At 38.3% G+C, this 22,392-nt stretch overlaps 1 protein-coding gene across 13 annotated transcripts in view; it reads right to left on the bottom strand.

The window, feature by feature from the left end:
• NRXN1 (neurexin 1) overlaps window positions 1-22,392 on the bottom strand; it is a gene marked incomplete at its 3' end in the record, with an annotated part of 1,087,855 nt that overhangs the window by 513,541 nt on the left and 551,922 nt on the right. For all 13 annotated transcript variants that reach the window (XM_081265427.1, XM_081265433.1, XM_081265434.1 and 10 more), the window contains one exon: window positions 5,074-5,247. In XM_081265427.1, coding sequence (XP_081121553.1) covers window positions 5,074-5,247 — 174 coding nt within the window. The remainder of the gene's footprint in view (window positions 1-5,073; window positions 5,248-22,392) is intronic.

The following is a 22,392-nucleotide window of genomic DNA, read 5'->3' as shown; positions in this document are numbered from 1 at the left end:
ATGTGTGTGTGTACATAATGGTTGATTGAGCCAATGATATGTAATGAAGGAAAATTAAAAGGGTTATTATAATTTTTCCTCTCTTGAATAAATATGAATGTTTTACCAAATAGACTGTGTTGCTTTTTTGGAACATGCAAGTACCATTTTTCTTGTGTAATACAATGTGGACTGCAGTCATTAACAGACCAATTATCCCTTTCTATGTTTCCCTCCCTAGGTCTTTTATCTTTTTCTTGCAATTAAAGCTTAAAACTGTCATACCAGTTATTCACTGCCAACAGTTGGACTTTATTATAACGTCAAACTACCAAAATGCATGTATCTTTTGAAATGGATAAAAGTAGTGAGGATGGAAGAAACAAACTGTAAGATAACTCTCCGTAGAACAAATTCCTTTGTAAGATTTCAGTATGGAATATTCATCTTTCCTCTTTCCAGTTGGGTGTACACTACTCAAGGACTTTAGAGTTATGCTCATATGAACTACACCTTCACAATGGTCTTAAGCCCTAACAAACTGCCTGGTGAATAATTATTACAGTAAAGATTCACATAAAAGGGATAGCTTTGGGTAGGAAGGGAATGCAATCCAACTAAATAGTTTCCAAGTGTAAATTAAAGATATTTTCTAATAAACAAGATTTTTAGGTTTTCTGAAAATATAAAAATAGATGCCAGCCTAATTGGATGCTACTAATAGTGAGAGGCTTTGAGGTACTTACTTTACTGATTAAAACTGAATTGCCTCTGTAAATTGATGTTGGAAAATGGGTTTTAAACATGACCCTTACAATCACATTTCTATGGGAACTTTCTCAATAAAGGTACTCTTCATAGGAAATGACTGGATTTAGTGTTACTTAGGTGAATTTTCACAAATTCCGAAACCATGATATTATAAATTCTGATTATATGATGATGATGATGATGATGATGATGATGATGATAACAACAACAACAACAATAAGAATAGTTTTTAGAAGTAGCAATAATAATAATAATCTCTTAGGTGCAGGGAGCCTGAATAGATGTAACCATTACTCAACTTTGTTTCAAAGTACTGAGCATTAGTAAATTGCTCAGTTTTTATGGTTGTTCAAACCTATGAGAGGTAAGTGGTTTACAGATCTTTAAGACAGAATAATCAGCGTTTTTTTTTTTTTTTTTTTTTAAATAAAGTCTCTCAAAGCAACCCTCTTTGGCACTCTCCTTCCTAAGATGAGGGCAGCAATCCTCACACAGGCCTGATGCTACCTGATCAGAGAGTTATTTGCTCCCCAGCCTACACAGCTGAAGGACAGACAGGAGCATGAACTGATGAACAAATAGAGTCTTGCTGTTTTTTGTTTTTTTGTTTTTTTTTCCAAAAAGCATCAGCAATGCAACTGTGAAACAATGCTAAACTCTAAAAATAGCAAAACTGCAACCCTAGAAATTAATCTGCCCACATTGTAGAAATGCAACTCAGAATACCTGCCAAACCTTGGCGAGCACAAATCCATCCTTTATTTTTATTATTGTTTTCATTATCACAACAATCTTTTTATATTCAGGTATTATAAGAGAATGCATGCCTATGCCTGACAAGACACATTTCTCAAAGTACTCACCTTCTAGAATAATACTTAAATACTGACAGGCATTTGCACAAGACAGAGCCCTGAATTTATTTTCCCCTTTAGTTACATAATGTTTCTTTTATTTTATCACTGACTAAAATTGGGAACAAGCCAAAGGACATTTGTATTAAGTGATTTAAAAAAATATGTCTGAAAAGGAGAGAAAAATAAAGGAAAAAATTGTAATACATGGAAATCAAAGGAACAATAGGGGATGATCCTTAGATGCCTGGGCTTTCAAGGAAGGTAAATTGAGTTTGAAATATCTGTCATTAGGCACTTAACCTTAGGGTTGTCACTCTACCTTTCTGAGGCTCAATCTACTCATTTAAAAAAAAAGGCAATAACACCTGATTTATAGCCTTTTGAGGATTTAAATAAGAGAACATATGTAAACATATTGGCACCATTGCTTAATAAATGATGGCTATCCTAATTAAAAAGACAAGTATTTCTGTCACTTATCAAGTAGTCTGGGACTGAATGTTGTGGGTCTACGAAAAGATGATGAAATTTTTCACCAACTTTTTGTACAGAAGTTATCTTGACTTTAGTGAACCTGATTATTGCCCTCTAATTTTTGTTAAATAAGCAGGAAAATGCCGTCCAAAGCAGTAATTGTCAAAATGTGGTCGCTACAGCATCACCATCACTTGGGCACTTCTTAGACTTAAATTCTAGGGCTCCCTACCAGGCACCCTGGTTCTGGTCTCTGGGAATGTGGATTTAAACAAGGTTCCAAGTGATTCTGATATAAGCTAAAGTTGGAGAAACATTAAAGAGACTTTGACAGGGTAAGGTTTTACCCCTAGCTGATATGCATTTTATTTTTTAAAAAATTAACTATTACTCACTGAAATAAGATAGAAATAAAAGGTATCAAGTAAGTTTTAAGGAAAGGCCAAGAACTTTTTTGCATGCCAGGAGCTTAGAGATTTGTGGGTCTCATTGGGTAGGAATGATGAAAAATGTTGACAAGTTGTTATTTGATTGCTATACTATTTCTATTATTATGGAAATTGATTCCAATGTGATTTGAACTCATGCTGCATGAGATAACTGTCTTTCAGGAGATAATTTATGGGTATCTACAATTTAATTGCTACTCCTAAAAACACCTGACTCTCATCAGGTATACTTAGGACAAATACATAAATACTTAAAGTTGTTAACCTAGATATTGGAAAGCAAGAATCAGGGAAGTTTCAGGGTAGAAAGGAAGGGATGTGTGATAGTCTAAGAGTAAAGAGAAAGGGTGTGAAAAGGGGTGAAAATTATTAAGGCTCAGAAATGTAAAGCCTATGGAAAGAACCAATATTGTTCTCAATTTAATGAGTTAAAATGTATAGATGGTAATTTAAATCTACCAAGACATTGTGGAATTAATCATCCTAACCAGATTGCTTACTAGATCAGGTTGGAGAACAACACCAAGTTCATTACTGCAACTACCCTGTGTAGAACTTCCTACTTCCCTAATCTTTTCTTCTACCCACTCATGAACATCAGCTGTCAGTGGGTGTGTCTGTCTGTCTATCCTTACCATTTCTTGTAGATGAGGAAGCACTTACAAAGCAACTTGTATAAGAGCCTTTTTTTTTTTTCTTTTGTGATGCTGGGGACTGAACCCAGGGCCTTATGCATGGGAGGCAAGCACTCTACCAACTGAGCTATATTCCCAGCCCCAAAAGCCTGTTTTTGAAAAATATTTTCCAAAAACTACACAGGACCTTTTTCTTTAAAGTATATCGATATATAATTTCTCACTAATTAAGTCACCTCCAAGAACTAAAGTCATGTCCACATCCTTGTCTCCATCTGCTTGAAGTAATTTTTTCACTTAACAATTTTGTTGTCTCTATTGAATTGGTACAAAGAGAAAACACATATTTTCTTTTTGTTTTACAAAAGTGTCTTGTCAAATTTTGAAATTAAGAAAATAAATATGGTGATAATATTAAAAGTGAATTCAAATCAGGCACAGGTGTGTGTATCTGCAATCCTAGCTACTCAAGAGGCTGAGGCAAGATCCCAAATTCTAGACCAACCTCAGCAACTTAGGAGACCCTGTTTCTAAACACAAAACAAAGAAAGCTGAGGATGTGGTTCAGTGGTAGAGTGCCCCTGGGTTAAATCTCTATTACCACCAAATTTGATTCTCCTTTATTTTTTCATCACAGTTTGAATTTCACCTAACTTTTAAGAGAAACAGATGCTTCAGAAAGGAAAAAAAATGTTTTCAAATAAAAACTTTCCAGGTACTTAGGTAATTACTAAATATAATGACATTATTTTGGCCAAGAATTAATGACTCATCATGTTCCAGGGGATAGGAATTCACATTTGCTTCTTCTTCCTCTCTCGTAGGAAATCTCCTTGTGGATCAAACATTCTCAAAATGGATCAAACTCTGCTCAACATTAAAAGAGTGCAGCAACACATCCACAGCCAAACAATTTGTGATGATAAGATTACACTACATGGATGGAGAGGAATTGGCTCAAATAATCTGAGGTGTTGATGTGAAAATTATCTAAAATGAAAGCAACAATCAAAAAATATTCCTACAGATCTTGATCTGATAGCACAAGAGAATAAAAGATAGTTGAGTGCATTTCTGAAGTGTGAAATATGAGCCTTGGGTAATATAAAAAAAAAAAACATTTTTTTTTTTTTTGCCAAACAGATAATACATTGGATACACTCTTATTTCCAGGTACACACATATCAAACAGTGATTTGAGAATGGGGTATCTGAACTTTATGGTTATTTCATAGCCCATTGAATGTGGATTTTTCAAAGTGGGTTTAAGTTGATTAATACTGGAGTAAATATATTTTTCTAGTTTAAATGGGGTAAGCTATAAAATGTGCATAGCAGAACTGATTAACATGCTAATTAGATGAACTATAGAATGCAAAGGAATGGAAAACAGCAATAGTCAGTGCATTGATCTACTGAAAGAAATTAACTGGGTGTGGCCAGAGAAGGTGGGTTGCTGGTGGAGTGCCCTTGGGGTTTATATTTTATCTATGGTGAGAGGAGCGGTCTCTCTCTCTCTCTCTCTCTCTCTCTCTCTCTCTCTCTCTCTCTCTCTCTCTCTCTCTCTCTCTCCTTCCTGGTTCCATGTCTTGTTCTGCTTTCCTCCTCTATACCTTTCCACCATCATGATCTACCTCATCTCAGGCAAAGCAATATAATTGGTCACAAGTGAACAGAGACCTCTGAAACCTTGAGCCCCAAATAAACTTTTCCTCTTCTCTGTTGCTCTTGTCAGGTCTTTGGGGGCATAGCAACAAAAAAAAAGTTGATTAAAATGCATGGATAAGAATTTCTAAGTTCTAAGAGGGAGTTCTACCAGTTAGCAGAATTTTGCTGGCTAGTGAGATTCATTTCTCATTTAAAGGTGGAATTAGAATAATTTCAAGGGTAATGAAAAAGATCTAGTACCTTCACACCCTCTCTCAATCTGTCCATTGCAGAAAAGAGCATCTGAGATGAGGTCCGGAAGCCGTCCATTTAAATCAACCGATGCCAGGCAGCCTTGAAAGCCTTCCTTGGCATGGACGAGTTTTGGCAAGGATTTGTATGTTTCTTTAGCCACTCCTCCTATATACAAGTCACCTGTGGGAAGACCAAAGTCTTTGTCACAAAAGTTACATATTATTGACATTAAGCATACAGTAGCAGGAAGAAAAAATAGTGAAACTTATTTTTGTTAAAGTAATAAAACATAAATTTATGACACATTATTTTCCTGAGAGTGTGAAACAACAGAAATATCGGAATAATAGATTAGAACTAGAAGAAATTTCTTTATTTCCAGGAGAATTAAACAAGTTCAACATGGGAAGTGGATAGAACATGGGCCATAGGGATGCACGTCCCAGCACTGAAATCCAAACCAGTTACTTACCAAACCCTTGAGCAGATCATTAGTATCTTCATTTTCAAACTGAGAACAATAAAATCTATTCTGAAGGGTGGCTATGAGTATTAAATAGGAGAACACATAGGAAGCACCCATTGGAATGAAAACATATAACAGACACTCTTGTAAAACTCTTCTTATTAAATTAACGTCTGCTTAGAAAACCTTGGGTCTTTCAGTGAATCAGAAGCTCAAGTTTTTTCTGGTGGCCAACACACCTTCTGTACTGTTCCTAATCCTGTTGTCTTGAATTGTATATCCTGTTTATTAACCAACTCTCATAATAGTCCATGTATAAGTGAATATTAGGTCCTTCATCAGGCGTTTCCTTTTTTTAACGTTAGATAATACAACTTTGGGCTCTTTATGCTGCTCTGGAATTTGTGAACCTGTTATCCATTTATCTTTGCCATTTTCCTGCATTTTGTAATGGAACATTTTGCTCAGCTCTGTCATCTTTAGATTCCCCAATTTCAGGGGCCAGGACTTAAAAAAAGGAGTGCAATATGTTTGATTCTGTCTCTTTTCCGTTAGCGATTACCCACCATTTTCAGGTGGCATTCAGTAAATGTAATTAAGTGACTCTGGTAAACTCCAAATCATGGCAGAACCTAAGTAGTATGACCTCAGAATTCCATAATACACTGCTCCTCCCTACAAATTCTGTTAACAAAACTTTCTCTTTTTAGCTACTTCTCTAGCTTTTCATTGCAATTTGAATTTCCTCTCTTAAATTAAGCATTCTCTCCAATTTCAGGGCACTTGTCATATTTTTCCCAGTTGTAGCAGAAAAGCCCTGCTATGTTCAACTAGACCCCTCTGTTTTGTCTTCATGAGATATGGGAACAAGAAGAACTGTTATGCTGCCATTTGTTATGGTATGAGTAACAGAGACCTTGGTCCCCAACCCGGAAATCTCATAAATTCTGCCAGTATCTTTGGAACAAGAATAAGCTGACTTATTAACCCATGAGCAGGATAAAATCTGACCATAGATCCAACACTCCTGAACTGTATTGATGAGTACATTGAAACAGAGAGATCCTGTGTTGTTCTGAGTGCCACTTACCCTTAGAAACTGGGAAATTTGTCTCTGTAACTTACTAACTAAAGCTATATTTCACTAGGATCATTGATCCTGTATAATTTGTACTGAGCACAGTGGAGTGTTTACTTCCCTTACCTCCTACCTCTTAAATAAAATAAAGATTTATTGACTTCCAACCATTTTCCTTAATACTAAAGGATAGTGTGTTTTGGGTCTAAGATAGGATACTATTTTTGAAATATTATTCGATTTTTACCCCCAAATTTCCGTTCTCTCCTTTGTCTTTCCTCTCGCTTCAATTTTAAACCATGGTGTTTTAGTTGCCTCAGAAAGGATGTGAGTCATAAATCAAAGACACAAAATTAGCTTTCTGCATTTGAATCTTAAAAGCCTAGACTCTTCTAGGAATGAAATAGAATATGTAGGCATTTATATGAGGAAAGTACGGCTTTCCTGCACCCTATTTGGGAAAGGAGGAGATAAAGTTGGAGGAACGTAGTCAAGTTGAAATAGGAATTTGGGATACAGAAAAATAAATAAATAATACCAAATTTTAAAAAAAGAGTGCCCAAGAACCACTGGGATGCAGAAAACACCCATAATTCATTGAAATGCAAAATGAACAAATCTGGAGCAACCCAGCCCACACCTTTGTACATATATCCTTGCCACAGAAAGCAGCATGGTGAGAGGGCAAGGGCAGCCCCAAGAAAACTGGAGAGAACCTAAATAACTCTACCCTGACTCCATCTTTAGTTCAGCCCCTACTACTATCCCTCTGTAATAGCAGAATGCCAGGCCAGAGCATGGCTTCTTACTCTCTCTCTCTCTCTTTCCCTTTGAATGTATAAACATGACTTTCCTCAGTAATTCTCCATTTGAACTTCTATCTGATGCAGGTCCTTAAATTCCTTTCTGATATTTTTGTCAAGAACCCCACTTGTCCTGAGTTGAGGTCCCTTCCTCAAGGAAATCTTAGGACTCTTCTCCCATGACAAAGTGTGCATAAATATTTGAGGAAAGTAGGCTTTGGGCAAGCAGAAGATTAAGTGTGCATAATCATTTGGTGAAGACCAAAAATAGAGCATGATTTTACAGTTTAAGGGCTGAGCCCTGGTGGATGTCAAATCTCAGATAGGTTTAAGGGAATAATGTAGATCTGTGAGAATTTCCCCGGGGGGAACCTAGTACAGCAGTAAGATCCCCTAGAAGAAACGGCTGTATGGTGTGTTTAGACATGGTAGGGGATAGACAGCCTTCCATTCTCCACTGTGATGTGGGAACAACAGAACCATTTTCAAGTGGTCAGAAAATTGCAGAAAAGGTCTGACCCAAAGAGGTTACACACACAAGAACAAAGAGGCCTGGTAGCAAATCAGGGGGTACCTACCTGAGTTGAGTCTAGAATATTTGAGACCGGTTTCCATGCTACTTCTCTCTTCCTCTCCAAAGTACAATGGAAATTCTGCCCCTTCCCCAAATAATTTAGGTTTAACTCCAGGGAAAGAAGGAGACTGAAATTTCCTGAGATTATATTTTCACTAACTCAAAAGAATCAGAGCTCAAAATAGAAACCAAGGTGAGTTATAGAAAAATCAAGTTACCTTTCTTGCACATCAGAGAATGTGGGCTGAGAATTTTACTTTTACATGTCAAATATCAATGCAAGGATATGCTTGCTCCCTGTGTCTATGTGTTGAACTAAAGTGGTTAGGAAATTTTAACTCTGCTCCTGACCTAATGCCTGTCGTAATAAAGAATGGTGGGAACTGAATAAAGTTCTTGTCTCTGCTTTGGGCCTTAGAGATGAAGAACTTCAGTGCTGAAAGTTATTCATGCAATGATTTTGACAACTAAATCTTCCTCTTTCTGATTGCAACTTCCTGGAGGAGACAGACCAAGTCTTAATTTGTTTTAGATTCTCCCACGGTGCCAGGTACTGGGCTCTAAACAGTTGAGTACCCAGTAAGAGTTTTCAGTCACCCAATGGATTGAGTACAAAAAAATCAAGAAACAAAAGGGAAAGGGGAAGGTACCACTTAAAGACAGAGCTAATGTTAAAATGCACTTCCTTCCTTCCTCTCCCCACTTCTTACCACAACACATATTTTTTTTTTCTATTAGCAAACTTCTTTGCCTGATAACTTTTTTAGAGCTCAGTGAAGAGAAGTAATAATTTTTCCCCTGTGTTACTAAAGAGCAAAAAATATCAATTCAAGCAGCGCAGCATGCAAGCCTCAAACATATCAAGGTGGATAAGGACTTACGCTCATTTTCATTACTGAAGCTGCACTTAGCACCACCACTTAGTACAGTTCTCATAAACCCTTCACATAGCAGATAGTGTTCTAAAGTCCCTTAGTGGGATGCCATACAAAGAGAACAAAGGAGACTCTTAAGTGGTCTCAGTCCTGTGTACCATTACCACCTCATCAAAGTTGCAGCTTCTCCTTTTGATCCTTGGAGTGATTGCAAGAAAAAAAAAAATGACCCATTAGCACTAATGGTTCCTTGTAGGTGAAGCCCTGCGCATATGAAGGAGGATGTAATTCTTAATAACCCCTGTAGGAACCACAGCCTGGATGGACATTTATTAAAAGTCAAGTTTTCTGTAGAGTTGAAGGCAGTCTGTTACCTACTTTTCAAGCTAAGTAACTAATTTTATTCTTATCCTTTAAGTAGGCAATACATACAATTGATAAGGCAAAGGTGGAGTTGGGGCATTTTGGGTAAAAGATGCAGAGAACGTGTCTCAAGCTTCCAACCACAAATATTCTGGAAATAGATTTGTTGAAGAAATGTTAGGAATAGGGGGCTGGGGATGTAGCTCAGTAGAGAGCACCTGACTAGCATCCCGAGGCACTGAGTAGATCCCCAGCACACACACACACACACAAAAAAAAAAAAAAAAAAAAAAAAAAGAAAGAAAGAAAGAGAGGGAGGGAGGAATGAAGGAATGAATCTCAATGATAACTTCATGTCTAGCATCATATACATACATAAGCACTGTGCTCCTCTCAAAAGTGTTATCTGCAAATGATCAGAGATGATATCAGAAGTATCTCTTCTCTAGTAGTTGGGGAGAAATGAGTAAGAAATAATATACAAATAGTTTTAGTTCTATCTGGCTACAAACGTTGGCCCTGCCACTTACTTTTGCTAGAGTTAGATTCTTTATCTGTGAAATGGAGTTAATAATGCCCACATCATGAGGCCATGAGGATTACAGAAAATGTATGTAAATCATTTAATGTAAGTATGTAGTCAGCGCGTGATTGACCCTGGGACAGAAGTGTTGGTTTGTCCGGTAAGAACTACATATCCATGGTGAACCTCATTCTATGTTGATTGCACTGAGAAATACAGAAGAATGAGTAGTCCAGTTTGTCCTCTTGTTTCTAATACAATGGAGTGACAAGATGTCAAATTTACAAGTCTGTCATGACATTTATTTGGTAAGATTTAATTCACAGTCTTTTGTGTGCTTGAAATGTGTCTTGCACCAGACTGTCAGTAGCTCAAAGGGTTCCTTTGACATACGCAATCTGAAACTCAGTGGCATTGAACTTGGTGACCGAAATTTAAAAATTACTTGATAAAAATGTCTTCTAATTTAATCAAAACAGACTAAGAGATTTAAAAATTCTATAAAGACAAAAGACCAGTGTGTAGATTGAATGTGTCTTAGAAAAATCAGAGAAATAGAAGGCTTTTGTGAACTTTCATTGTAAGGTGGAGTATCATGGAAGAGATGAGATCAGAAGAAAGTAAAGGAGATGTTACTTTGTTATGACATAAATATAGGTGCCAGACCTGGGGAACAGCACCAATGTACCATGGAGACAAAATAAATCTAGCATTCAAGACAGCGAGTAAGCAGGGCATGATGGCACACACCTATAATCCCAGCAGCTCAGGAGGCAGAGGTAGGAGGATTGCAACTTCTAGACCAACCTTAGAAACTTAGTGAGTCCCGGGAGACCAAGTGAGACCCTACCTCAAAATAAAACATTAAAAAAAATACAAAGGGATTGGGATGTGGCTCAGTGGTTAAGCCACTCTTGGTTCAATCCCTGGTACCAAAGAAAGAGAATGAAAGGTCAGAGTTGACTGGAAGAGAAGAATATTCAGTTATTTATTAAATGATGTTGGATAAGTGACATGAAAGGAAGACTTGTATAATAGATAAGAAAACATGATGAACTTGCTACTACTCATGATGGGGGAAAGAGAGAGAGAGAGAGAGAGAGAGAGAGAGAGAGAGAGAGAGAGAGAGAGAGAGAGAGAAAGAAGTCCAAGCAAGGATGGAAGCCAGGCAGGGAAGTTAAAGTGGTCAAAATTCAGAGGAGAGGTAAAATTGCATCTAGACATTAAATACTTGGAATTTGAGTAAGAGTGTCTATAAGGAATCCAATAATATGAGCCTGGGGCTTAGGGAATAGAGAAGCTGGGGCTTGGGAGCCATCAACCAAAAGCAGATAAATGAAGTGTTGGAAGAGTTTTCCTTTCTCTTAAAACAGGGAACATAAAGCAATTAAGAGCAAAGACTCCTGGCTCTGCCTTACAGGAGCAGAATGCAAGTGTCTAGGTATAATTAGTTTTTTGACTCAGCGTTCCTGTTTATTCATATGTACTTTTTTGTGCCTCTTAAACATCTCACTTTCATTTTAATTAAAGGAGCACACAATCCAGAGGACAACTGCTTGGTAGACTTGGAATAGCTCAGACTTTAGGGGAACTTAGGGGGCTCCCACAAACTCTTTGAAGTGGCATTTTTGGGGAAAAAAATTGAAGTCACACATACCGACTCACTTTCCTCTGGCTGGACTGGAGAAAAACACAATTCTAGATGCTTCACTTTGAGAGGGTTAGAGCTTAAACAGAAAATTGGGGGACAATTCTGGCTTTTTCATCAATTCTTGTTGTGAATGGCTGACTGTGGGAGGGCAATATGCATAGGTTACCTTTTGAACCTCTTTTCTAGAAAGGAACTTGTCCCTCACCCCAGGAACAATAAGCTTTTGCCCACAAATTTATATCATTATTTTTAATTTTAATCTTATTATTGCATAGCCAGAAAGGAAGCCGCAGGTCAGATCTCATCCAGGAACATTAAGACAACTTTTCCTCAGGAGACAGATTAAATCTAAATATATATGTATATATATAAAATGCACGCCCCACTAGATAGAAGAAAATGATCTCTAATTCTTGGGGAATAAATGTTTATTTATTTGATGTGTTTTCTGGGGGAAAAGCCTAAGTTTCTCCTTCCTGTGACTGTTTAAATAGATGATATTAAATTACTGAAAGTAAAACCATGGGGACAGGATAATATTCTCTAACATGTTTTAGTTTAGGGATAGATAGGAAACTTTATAATTCACCTCCCAGAGAACTGAGAAACAAACACCCTCCAAGATCATATGTAAAGAGTATACTATTCAGTTTTAAAGTCAAAGAAGCAATTTACATAGACATTTTGCTCTGTGATACAACATCTGTCTTTAAGAAATATTTGCTGAAGAGATGTGCAGTGGTTGGAAAACCAGCCTCTACCTCAGAGCAAAGCCTGTCCAAGGAAGGGGGTGTGACCCTTGTCCTTGGAAAGACCCTCACTCAGTTAGGCACATACCCACCCCTGCTGAGTTGTTTATCTACAAATAACAGGAGAGATCTGCTGTGCCAGGTGTCCCTGACTCAGTCAGGCTAGGTGAGGACACATAGCAACCCCCTAGCAGCCACCAATCAGCATGAGACAGAGAAATACCTGGGATGTCAGATGACCCCCAAGTAGTTTATGGTGGTTGATAACGTGTTGGGAAACCATGTAGTTCAGCACGAACACCCCTCATGGCTTAAACCAATCAGTTCAAATGAATCCCCCTCTACCCCCTACCCAATCCCCCCTACCCAACTTGTTCCCGCCAGTGAATGTGCTAATCAAGTTTTAGAGTTGTCTTATGATTTTCCCGCGGTGTGATGATTTGCTATGATGTATGTGAAGTCCCTGCCTTCCCCAAAGAGTGTATAAAACTGCTGCAAACCCTGGGCTCGGGGCCTCTCAGTGTCACCAGTTGCTGTGTGCCCGCGGAGGACTGAGCTAGCTCGGAATAAACACCTCTTTGCTGCTTACATCCTTCTTGGTCTCTGGTGGTCTTTTGGGGGTCCCGAATTCAAGCATAACATGGTCACCAGTTTGAGTAATTAATTGTTCTATTAGCTTGAAAAATGTTAAATATTCCTTATTAAATGAAGGTTTTAATCCTACAACCACTTATTTTTTTTTTTAATTTTTAATTTTTTAGGAAATACCTGCAAATCCTCATCTCTAGGTTTGCTCTGGATCTCTAGAATCAGTCTAAAAATTCAAACATCACTGTCCTCACCCCGACCCTAGGAAACTACTTCCGGCAGACTTCCCTGCTTTGTAACTATCCCATTTCTAGTCTGCTTGCTACTTGGTTGAAATTTCAAAAAAAAAAAAAAAATCATTTTTTGAACTCTATTCTTTAACTCACACCTTACATTCAAACTATTCCCAGGGTCTAATGACTGAACTTTGCCAACACTTCTGACATTTGTCTCTCCATTTTCGTTACCATTTTTAGTTTTTGTCTACTTTTTCCCTTTAATGCACTAACTCATTATCTGGTGTCCCTACCTCCATCCAGCCTCCTTATCAACACTACATCAGTCTTCCCATTGTGTTCTGATATCTCCAGTAACTCCCTTTACCATCTAAATAAAGTCCAAGGCTCAGCAGTGTTCAAAATTTTGAATCGTCCTTCCTCAAAAATCTCTTGCTAACGTTTGAACTATTTTTCCCCAGTAACTGTGCCAGCTACAGGCCTCAGATTACATCATCCTTTTCCTAGAACCTGATTTTTAAACTAGAGTAACCATTTCTCCAAGTCTACATTTCCCTGCCATTCCATCATCGCTTATACTATACATTACTTCCATCGGAAATGTCTATTCTCTTCCAAAGGTTCATTTCAAAATCCTATCCGATTTTAGGGGCTTAACTAGAATTCCACCTTAGTAATGTATTTCTATTTCCCCTAGCCACCGGTGAACATCGTCTTTGACAATCCTGATAAAATTTTGAGCCTCTTTTCTGACCATTATCTTATCTTCCCCAATTCTTCATGTATGGAGCCTTTTCTCCCCGTTAGCCTATAAAAGCTTTGAAGAAATCATGACCCAGATACTTTCATAGTCTCACATTCACTTCGTAGGCACTCAGTAATTATTTGATGACCCAGTGAATGAGTGGATGAGTTAGTTGTTTATATTCAATAATTAGTAGTTCTCATTTATTTAAATAATAGGACAGAGGAAACATTTTATGGGTAGAACATTTATAATTGTCCTCGTTCTCTTCACCTGAGAAAAAAACGAATTAAGTCAATCATGGGAAATTTTACTTTGATATCTTCTTTGAATAGTGAGATGAAGCTGTCCCATTTATTGGACAAATTTGGTACAATGTCATTTTTTTCCCATTCTGATAGAGTAATTTAATAGAGTAATTCATGAGCAATTTTGATTGACATTTATTGAATTTATATGTGGAAAGGGGAAGATAGAGTTACAGAAACTGGGTACCAATGTGTGGTAATGAGAACCCATTTATGAATCTTCTTTTATAGTTGAAATAAGTGTAAAATTCTTGTGGGAAATTGAGCTTATCCTGACTCTCTACCCCACTCTGTCTCTAGCCATTCACTCATTCTCTATGCTGCTCCATATAGAAATATGACCTCACTCAGTTAGATACAGTGGTGCATGCCTATAATCCCATCAACTTGAGAGGCTGAGGCAGGAGGATCACAAGTTTGAGGCCAGACTCAGCAACTTAGTGAGATAGTAAAACCTTAAGCAACTCAGTGAGACCCTGTCTCAAAATAGAAAAAAAATAAAAATAAAAAGTGCTGGGATATAGTTACTGGGTTCAATAAATAGTACTAAAAGAAAGAAAAGGAAAAAAAAAAAGAATCATCTCATTCATACAGCCTCCACAGACATACTTCACCCTTTGGATATTTCATACTCTCTCTAGACTCATGTATTCTGCTGCCCTGTTATTACAAAGAGGTACTTGCATTTACGTGGCTAGAACACAGCCAGGCTACCTGTAAGGACCCCTGAAGACCTGTGTTAGTGGGTTTGAAGGTCCTCATCTGCATTTCCTATTGGTTTGCAGATATCTCATTCCACCTGGTCTTTAAGCCACCACTCAAAGATTCCTATGGTCTTTCTAGAACCAACCACCTATCTCTTGGCTCCTTGCTACCTGCTTCCCATTCGACAATACATTATTGTTTCAGTTTTTTTTTTTTAAAGAACACCTTAAAATTCAGAAAAATAAGAGACAACTGATGACAACTGAATTTAAATGTATAAAATCCTGTCTGAGTGAGTGAGGTCCTCCTCACAGCTTTGAATCCTTGACAATCAATGTCAGGTATCAGAAGCAGAACAGAGAGCTCTGACTTTATAAGAATAACTGAAATTGGTGTAAACCCTCAATTTTACCAAGCACTTACACATGTATTGTTCTATTTTGCTTGGTGAGCTATAAGACAAGCAGTGGTCATCTCAGACACAGGATACAGATGTAGCAACTGTGGTTCAAGGTAATGGCACCAAAAAATATCAAATTCTGATCAAAATCCCAGGTCTTCTGAAATTATGATCATTGTCATTTAATCCACATGGGTTTATATGCTGTACATTCCAAGGGGCAATTGGTCCTTTTGTGCAGCTCCATTGCTATGATATACTTAGGGCTGCTTTGGCTGAATGCACTGGTCCTTTCTTGGGCCTATAGAAATCTGATGGGTAACTAAAACCAGAATAAAAGCTTGGCACTTTTGCCTTCATTTTCTATCTCCTTTCGACCTTAAACTGGGGTCAGATTCTGTTTAACTTGGCATGTAGACATGTTAATCACTTAGAAGACTATCTGTCTAAAAACTAATAAAGATTGATTAACCCTAAAGTGACCTAATCTCTCTTATTCCCCTTCAAGACTGAAGACACCAAGATGAGAGTAAGGATATTTTCAAGATTCAATGAACTGTGAGCTCACAGGCAGATCACCCTGGGATGGGATGGACTCCCTAAGCAGAAACATCATCTCATGATGGGAATGGAATTGCTCTCTGTACAAATACCAACTTCTCAACACCCTCAGGACCTCACAGAACCAGACCTGAGATCATGGTCAGCCAGATCCCTTGGGCCCAAACTGCTTAACTATGTGAAATTCTTGCCCCCAGCTTTTGTGGCCTCCCCTATTTAAACCTGAAGCTGATGTCAGCTCCTGGAGAACAGGGCCAAGAACATCCCCAACCCTGATTGTCCCAGTGTGTCTCTGCTGAATAAATCCATTTCCCCTCTACTACTCTTTATTCTTTTGGTTTTCAGGGTGAGTGGCCAGAACTGGTCTGTTGAGATCCCTGAAGTCAATCCCCTCTCTGTCCTAGGATTCCAGTAACATTATCTACAAAAATGTAGGTTATTTTGAAGAGTTGTGGCTCACTGAGAAGAGTCATAGTAATAAATGCTAGCAGGAGCCCCCAGCAATCTAACAGATCCCAGTATGATAAGAGATTCATCTGCATCCTGAGGAATCTCATAAAAAAATAAAACCTCAATTTGCTTGATAATTGTAAATATCAGATACTGAAATTTTGATAAGAGGCTGGAATTCTTAGGACACCAAAATTTGATTTTTAGATGTGGCAGCTAGTTTTTGATTGCCTTCCACAAAGAGTTAATTGTCACCTGTGGAATCACCAGCCAACCTGACACTGACAACATGTGTGTGATTCCCACTGAGGGTGTGGGTGGGGCACACCCATCAGGCTTGAGTTCAGACTTCAATATTTTCCTATAGCAAGGCTTTCAGACTTAATATTTTCATTATTCTTATGGTATGAGTAGAGAATGCTTTCCATTCTGAAATGTTATTACTAGTTGGAATTTTGAGATAAAATTGCCCAGAGAAGGAGGATGTATTTTTTTTTTTAAGTACGATTCTAAAACGTACAACATGAAGACAGATTTTGTTTGTGTTTGGTCAACAGACTGTGAGGAAAACCTGGTGGGCATGTTAAATGGGAAATAATAAAACGAAATTGCTATGGGGTTGCATGTGGTAATCCATCTTCTTTTAAATTCAGTCTATGCCAATGACACTGTGGCAGATGGGGTGTGAGTTCAGGCATATAAATTCATGCCAAGCTAACTTTGTCTCCTGGCTTTAAATTTTCAAATTTACCTTTAAGTGAAAACTGAGTATAGATATATTTTATATATATACACACACAAAGACATACATGCACACACGCAAGCATGTACATATATATGTATTTTCACTTTTGTCCCCATCCAAGTAGCAGCCAGTTTAGATACCTCTGATATCCTTTACAGCAGACAATTCTGTTGCCCTTGTGAGTTTTGTTTTCCTCTCACTGCCTGACTCTGGGACTGTGTATGGGGTTGGCAGAGGCTCTCAACCTCACACACCCTTTTGACTTGCACATGCATAGTAACTTGGTTTGGCAGGGGTTTTGACATCTCCTGTTCCATTGATCCTCCCTGCAACCCTTCTGGGAGGTGAACACTAGCCAGTTCCAGGAAGGCCTGTGGGAGATTAAGAAGGGCTCTCAGGAATGGGATAAACAAAGTAAGAAGAAGGGAAACTGGCCACCTCCCTGGTTTCCAGTCTTTAGGTGTTGGCCAAAGCAGAGCAATCTTGGTTGTAAAGTAAAAGAATGCACTAATAAAACATCTGAACAAATCCATCTACATGGTGAGCATGTAACCTGGTAGGCAGGTGTGGGCCTCCTTATTGTCCAGGTCTGCTGATGCCAAAGAGTATATGAGTAAAAGTCCAAAATCTCTCTGTTGAGTGTTCCAAGTTTTTTTTTTTTTTTTTTTTTTTTGGGGGGGGGCGGGGGGGATTGCAATTGTGGTCCTTTCACCTTCTGAATATAATAGCTTCTTTGCTCTAAGGCTTGTTTTTTCTCCCTTCTGTCCTTTCCTCCTCCTTAACAAGATTAGGGAGACTGCTGTGTTCTTTTCTTCCCCTAGTTAATTGTCCTTGAACACACCCACTACATGAAGGAGATACTTGCTGTGGACCTGGGAAGTGAATGCCTCCCAAATTAACAAGTGATTTTTTTTTTAATTTTTCTTAATTATAACAACAACAATAATAACAACAACAATAACAAGAATACAGTGTTTAGTTACAGGAAGTTTTTATATTTGCATTTTTATCAATATTTTGTTATGTGATTCATTACTTTCTTAACTATGACTTTTTTTATCCTCTTTCCTTTATTTTTTTTTTCTGAACTTTATATGTAACTACTTTATTTTTTTTTTAATTTTTTCATTGGTTGTTCAAAACATTACATAGTTCTTGATATATCATATTTCACACTTTGATTCAAGTGGGTTATGAACTCCCATTTTTACCCCGTAGTATACAGATTGCAGAGTCACATCAGTTACACTTCCACTGATTTACATATTGCCATACTAGTGTCTGTTGTATTCTGCTGCCTTTCCTATCCTCTACTATTCCCTCTCCCCTCCCCTCACCTCCCCTCTTCTCTCTCTACCCCCTCTACTGTAATTCATTTCTCCCCCTTGTATTATTTTTCCCTTTCCCCTCACTTCCTCTTGTATATAATTTTGTATAACCCTGAGGGAATCCTATCACACCATCAGGGCTCCCTGGGACCCCCTACCAGAGCACACCTGGAATGTAACTCTTGAAGAATTCCTTTAAACCGCCCCCCACCTTCCTCCTGATGGGGAGAGTCACAGCCTCTAGGACAAGAGTCCCTTGTGTTTCTCTTTCTTCTCAACACCATGTCCTCGTTATTAAATTGGTACTAATTGGTATTGGGGACAAGGACTGGGTTTTGGTTACAGTATTAACAAGCAGTTTGCTTTGAACACCTTCAAAGCATTCAGGGAGGTTATTATTATCCCAACCTGACAGGTGAGCAAAGTGTCCTGAAATGGTAGGTTACCTGCCCAAGATCACATGCCAGATATAAGAACAATGATGAAGGTATCAAAATCCTGAGACCCACAGGTTATTTCCTGTCCTACTATACCACACTCTTCCATGTTTTTCTGAAATGTCTCCACAAGAAGAAAAGAAGAGGTTGAGAAGTTTTTAAATGTTGGAGAAATTAATGGAAAATTTCAGTAGGGGATGAGTAAAAGGACCTGGGCAGATCTCTTATTTCCCCTGAAATCTTGTGTAGCTCTATATAAGTTTGGTCTTCTTTACCAAAACAACTTTTCTGATTTTAAAGAAATTTTCTCATTTCAAAATAAAGAAAAAAAATGTTGGGTGGGGTAGACCTAGAGAATAAGTACAAAGGAACAGCAAATCCCCTATAAAAATGGCCTATTTAATACAGGTCCAAAAAAAGTGGGACCGGCTTTCAGCTTAGATATACAGGATAAAAGAGGTTAAAGCCACCAGTGGTTTTCTGAATATCTTGAAAGCACAAAGTGGGGACACACACACACACACACACACACACACACACACACACACTTTATTGATGTTGCCAAAGAGCAGCTTCTAAAACACTATGTGCTTCATGGAATCAAATAAAACTCTTATTTTTTCCTTAAGCATGTGTGTGTCTCTAAACTGAATTCTTTCTGTGCCTAGAAGATGGAATATTCTCAATAAGGTCACCAGATCCTGCTGGAATAGTGTAACACCCTAGGGCATGTCTCCACATAATTTGTTCTTTCAACATGCAAAAATACTCAAGCAAGGACCACTCATGAAGGACAGGGAGGTGAGAATTTACCCTCAAGGCTAAGGAGATAAAGGGCTATGACAGCTGAGCAGACTAGCAAATAGCCAGCTGTACCAGTTAATGACTGATTGGCAAGCCAACCCCCAATCACTCAACCAAGTACTGTAGATTTGTCTGGGCCTGTTGTGAGCACCCAGAAATACAAATGCTCTATAAGATTCATAGAAAAAAAAAAGAGAGCAATTAAAATTGCTGCCTGTCATGTATGAGGAGGCCTTCTGGGGCTAAGGAGATAGAATTAATATATAGGCTCTGGGCAAGGCTCAGGGGTAGGAAAAGCAGATAGAAAGTCTAACCTGGTACTTGATAAAAATACTTCAACACAGTGTGTGTGTGTGTGTGTGTGTGTGTGTGTGTGTGTTTTGTGCCAGGGATTAACTTCAGGGGTGCACAACTACTGAACCACATCCCCAGTAGAGACAAGGTTTCACTGGGTTGCTTAGGGGCTCGCTAAGTTGCTGAGGCTGGCTTTGAACTCTCCATCCTGATCCTCCTGCCTCAGCCTCCTGAGCTGCTGGGATTACAGGCAGGCACCACTGCACCAGCAACACAGTACATTTTAAAGTGATGGCTTGAGGTTAAAATAATAAACAAAAAAAAAATGTGGCTTAATTAAATTAAAACATCATGCTTATTTAATGTAATACTTTCACATAAGTCATTAACACAGTGCCTGACACATGGGTGCTTCAATAAATGAGAATGTTGAGAACACTAATAATGATGGTGACAATGATGAAGGTGATTTATTATTCTTTGAATAGAGAGTAAGGATAGAGCCAAGCCAAGAAATGGTTTCTCTCATGAAGCCACAGTTTTGCATATCATCCTGTTGCTGTGCATGATTCATACTTATGTCCCAGCAAAAATACAAATAATTATGTCACGGACCATGAAATTTCTCAAAAATAGATGGAATTATGCATGCTAAATTATAAATGCAAAGGTCTGTTATGTTATAGAAATAGCATATTAGTTCTAAACCTTAGAGTGTTTAAAGTCTTTTTGCAGTTCCAGAATGCCAAGGGAGATCTGAGGAGTGTGTGTTGGAGAAAGTAGGGTAGATCATTGGGACTAAGAGTGGGAGAGGGAGGAGGGGACCTCCTACAGATGGGCTATGAATACTAATAACTGACATCATACTAAGCAAACTCCTAGAGACCTGTGAATGCCAGACTCTCCTGTGGCAAGGTAAGTTATGGGAAGTTGGCCTACATATTACCAACACCTGTCATATCCAGGTGAGCTGACAAGGTCCCCCAACATTGTTATAAACCTTTGAGCATCAATTAATACAATAATAGCTAACATTGTGGTTTGGAAGACATTTAAATGAGATTTCGCAAGTAAATAATTTTAATAGTGCATGGGATGTGATAAGCCTTAAGAAGTATTAAAATAATTACTATTTAGTATTACTATGGTTATTATTCTAGAATTAGTTTCATCACTCAATTGTATCAGGAAGCTGCTAAGTACAGCACCCTCACCAGTTTGTCACGAAAATAGAGAGAAAATGGTTGTCAATCCCTTATCTAAGGCTTTGTAAAGGGTAAATGATGATGAAGAACATAGTGATGTGCTTTGACCAAGGACATACTCAAACAGTAGAGATGCTATTTCGCCCATCTATCTGACCCCAAAGTCTGTGTCCTTAATGACAAAGCTATATTCCTTCTTGCATTTTCTTTAATAAAAAGCCACAGCAATTAATTGCAAAGGCCAAGAAAGGGCTCTTTTTAAAAACAGACACAGAAAAAAAAAAGACTACATTAATGTGGTGTTAATGGGAAAGCCTGATTGACCTAGTGTGGTTAAATAGCATTGGAAGCAACATCCAGTGTATGAAAGAAAATTAGAAAATCACGGGCCAACAGCTGCACCAGGCCATAAAAACTGTACTTTCCTACATGAGTAAAGATGGGAGAACTGGCTTTGGGGTATCTCTGCAGTGGTAGAGGTGACTTTGTACTAAACCCATTCAACTTTCTAGTCTACTGAAATTTTGACCAATGATTCAAGAGGAATTTATCAGTGCTGGGGGGGTAGACACTAGAATTCTTGGATCATCCTGAAAGAAAGCTAGAATCTCATCATTACTGAACCCTAACTGAAGGAGACAACTCCCAGAAAACGATAGTGACTTACCCTTTTGGAATCTAAAGTGAACAATTGTAACATTACCCAGATGTCAGCTGGGGCCTCTCTGACCGTTATAAACCTACAGGAGCCTGCTGTGAATCCCTGTAATTCCACCAAGGGAGGAAAAAAAAATCTGGTATCTCCCTCCCCCTGTGTTTTCTGTGAGTTCACTGCTTTTTCTGGTTTCTTGTATCTCCATTTGATCTTAGGTCAATAGAGTCTCTGCCTACAACAACAAAAAAAAGTTCTGCTCACTCAATCATTTATGAGTTTTTTCATTCATTCAAATATCTTGGTGCCAGAGTGTTCAGGTTTTCACAATCTTAATGACTAGACCTATTCTCAGGCCCTGCTCCAAAGGTATGCCAACCCTACCCTGATTCCTTCATAGAAAGTTAAAAGATCACCGTTTGGGAGCCCTTTATGATCCTCCTTAAGCCCTGACTACCCTACCGAAATATTTCTTCAAACAAAATCAGAGAATTCAAAACTGTACAATGTATCTGGTCCCCTCATCCCTGCCACAAAACAACATTGGTCCCAATCAAATTTACAACTGGGGTCCTAAATGCAAATGAGTCTCTCGTGGGTATTTGCATTGGTCAGGGGTGGACAGCCAGATCTGGGGAGGCGATGTCAACTTAAGTTTTGAAAGCACATGGGGAAAAGAGTGAGGGAATGCTCATTGGGAAGCCAAAGGAAGGCAGCTTGGAGCCCAGTAGGGATCAAGAGAGGCAGGAGGGCTGTAGGTTGCTGAAAGTCCTCTTGAACTTGGA

The sequence above is a fragment of the Spermophilus citellus genome, assembly GCF_964194105.1.
Source record: "Spermophilus citellus genome assembly, chromosome: 13".
Taxonomy (NCBI): Eukaryota; Metazoa; Chordata; class Mammalia; order Rodentia; family Sciuridae; genus Spermophilus; species Spermophilus citellus.
This window is presented reverse-complemented; position numbering and strand designations above follow the sequence as displayed.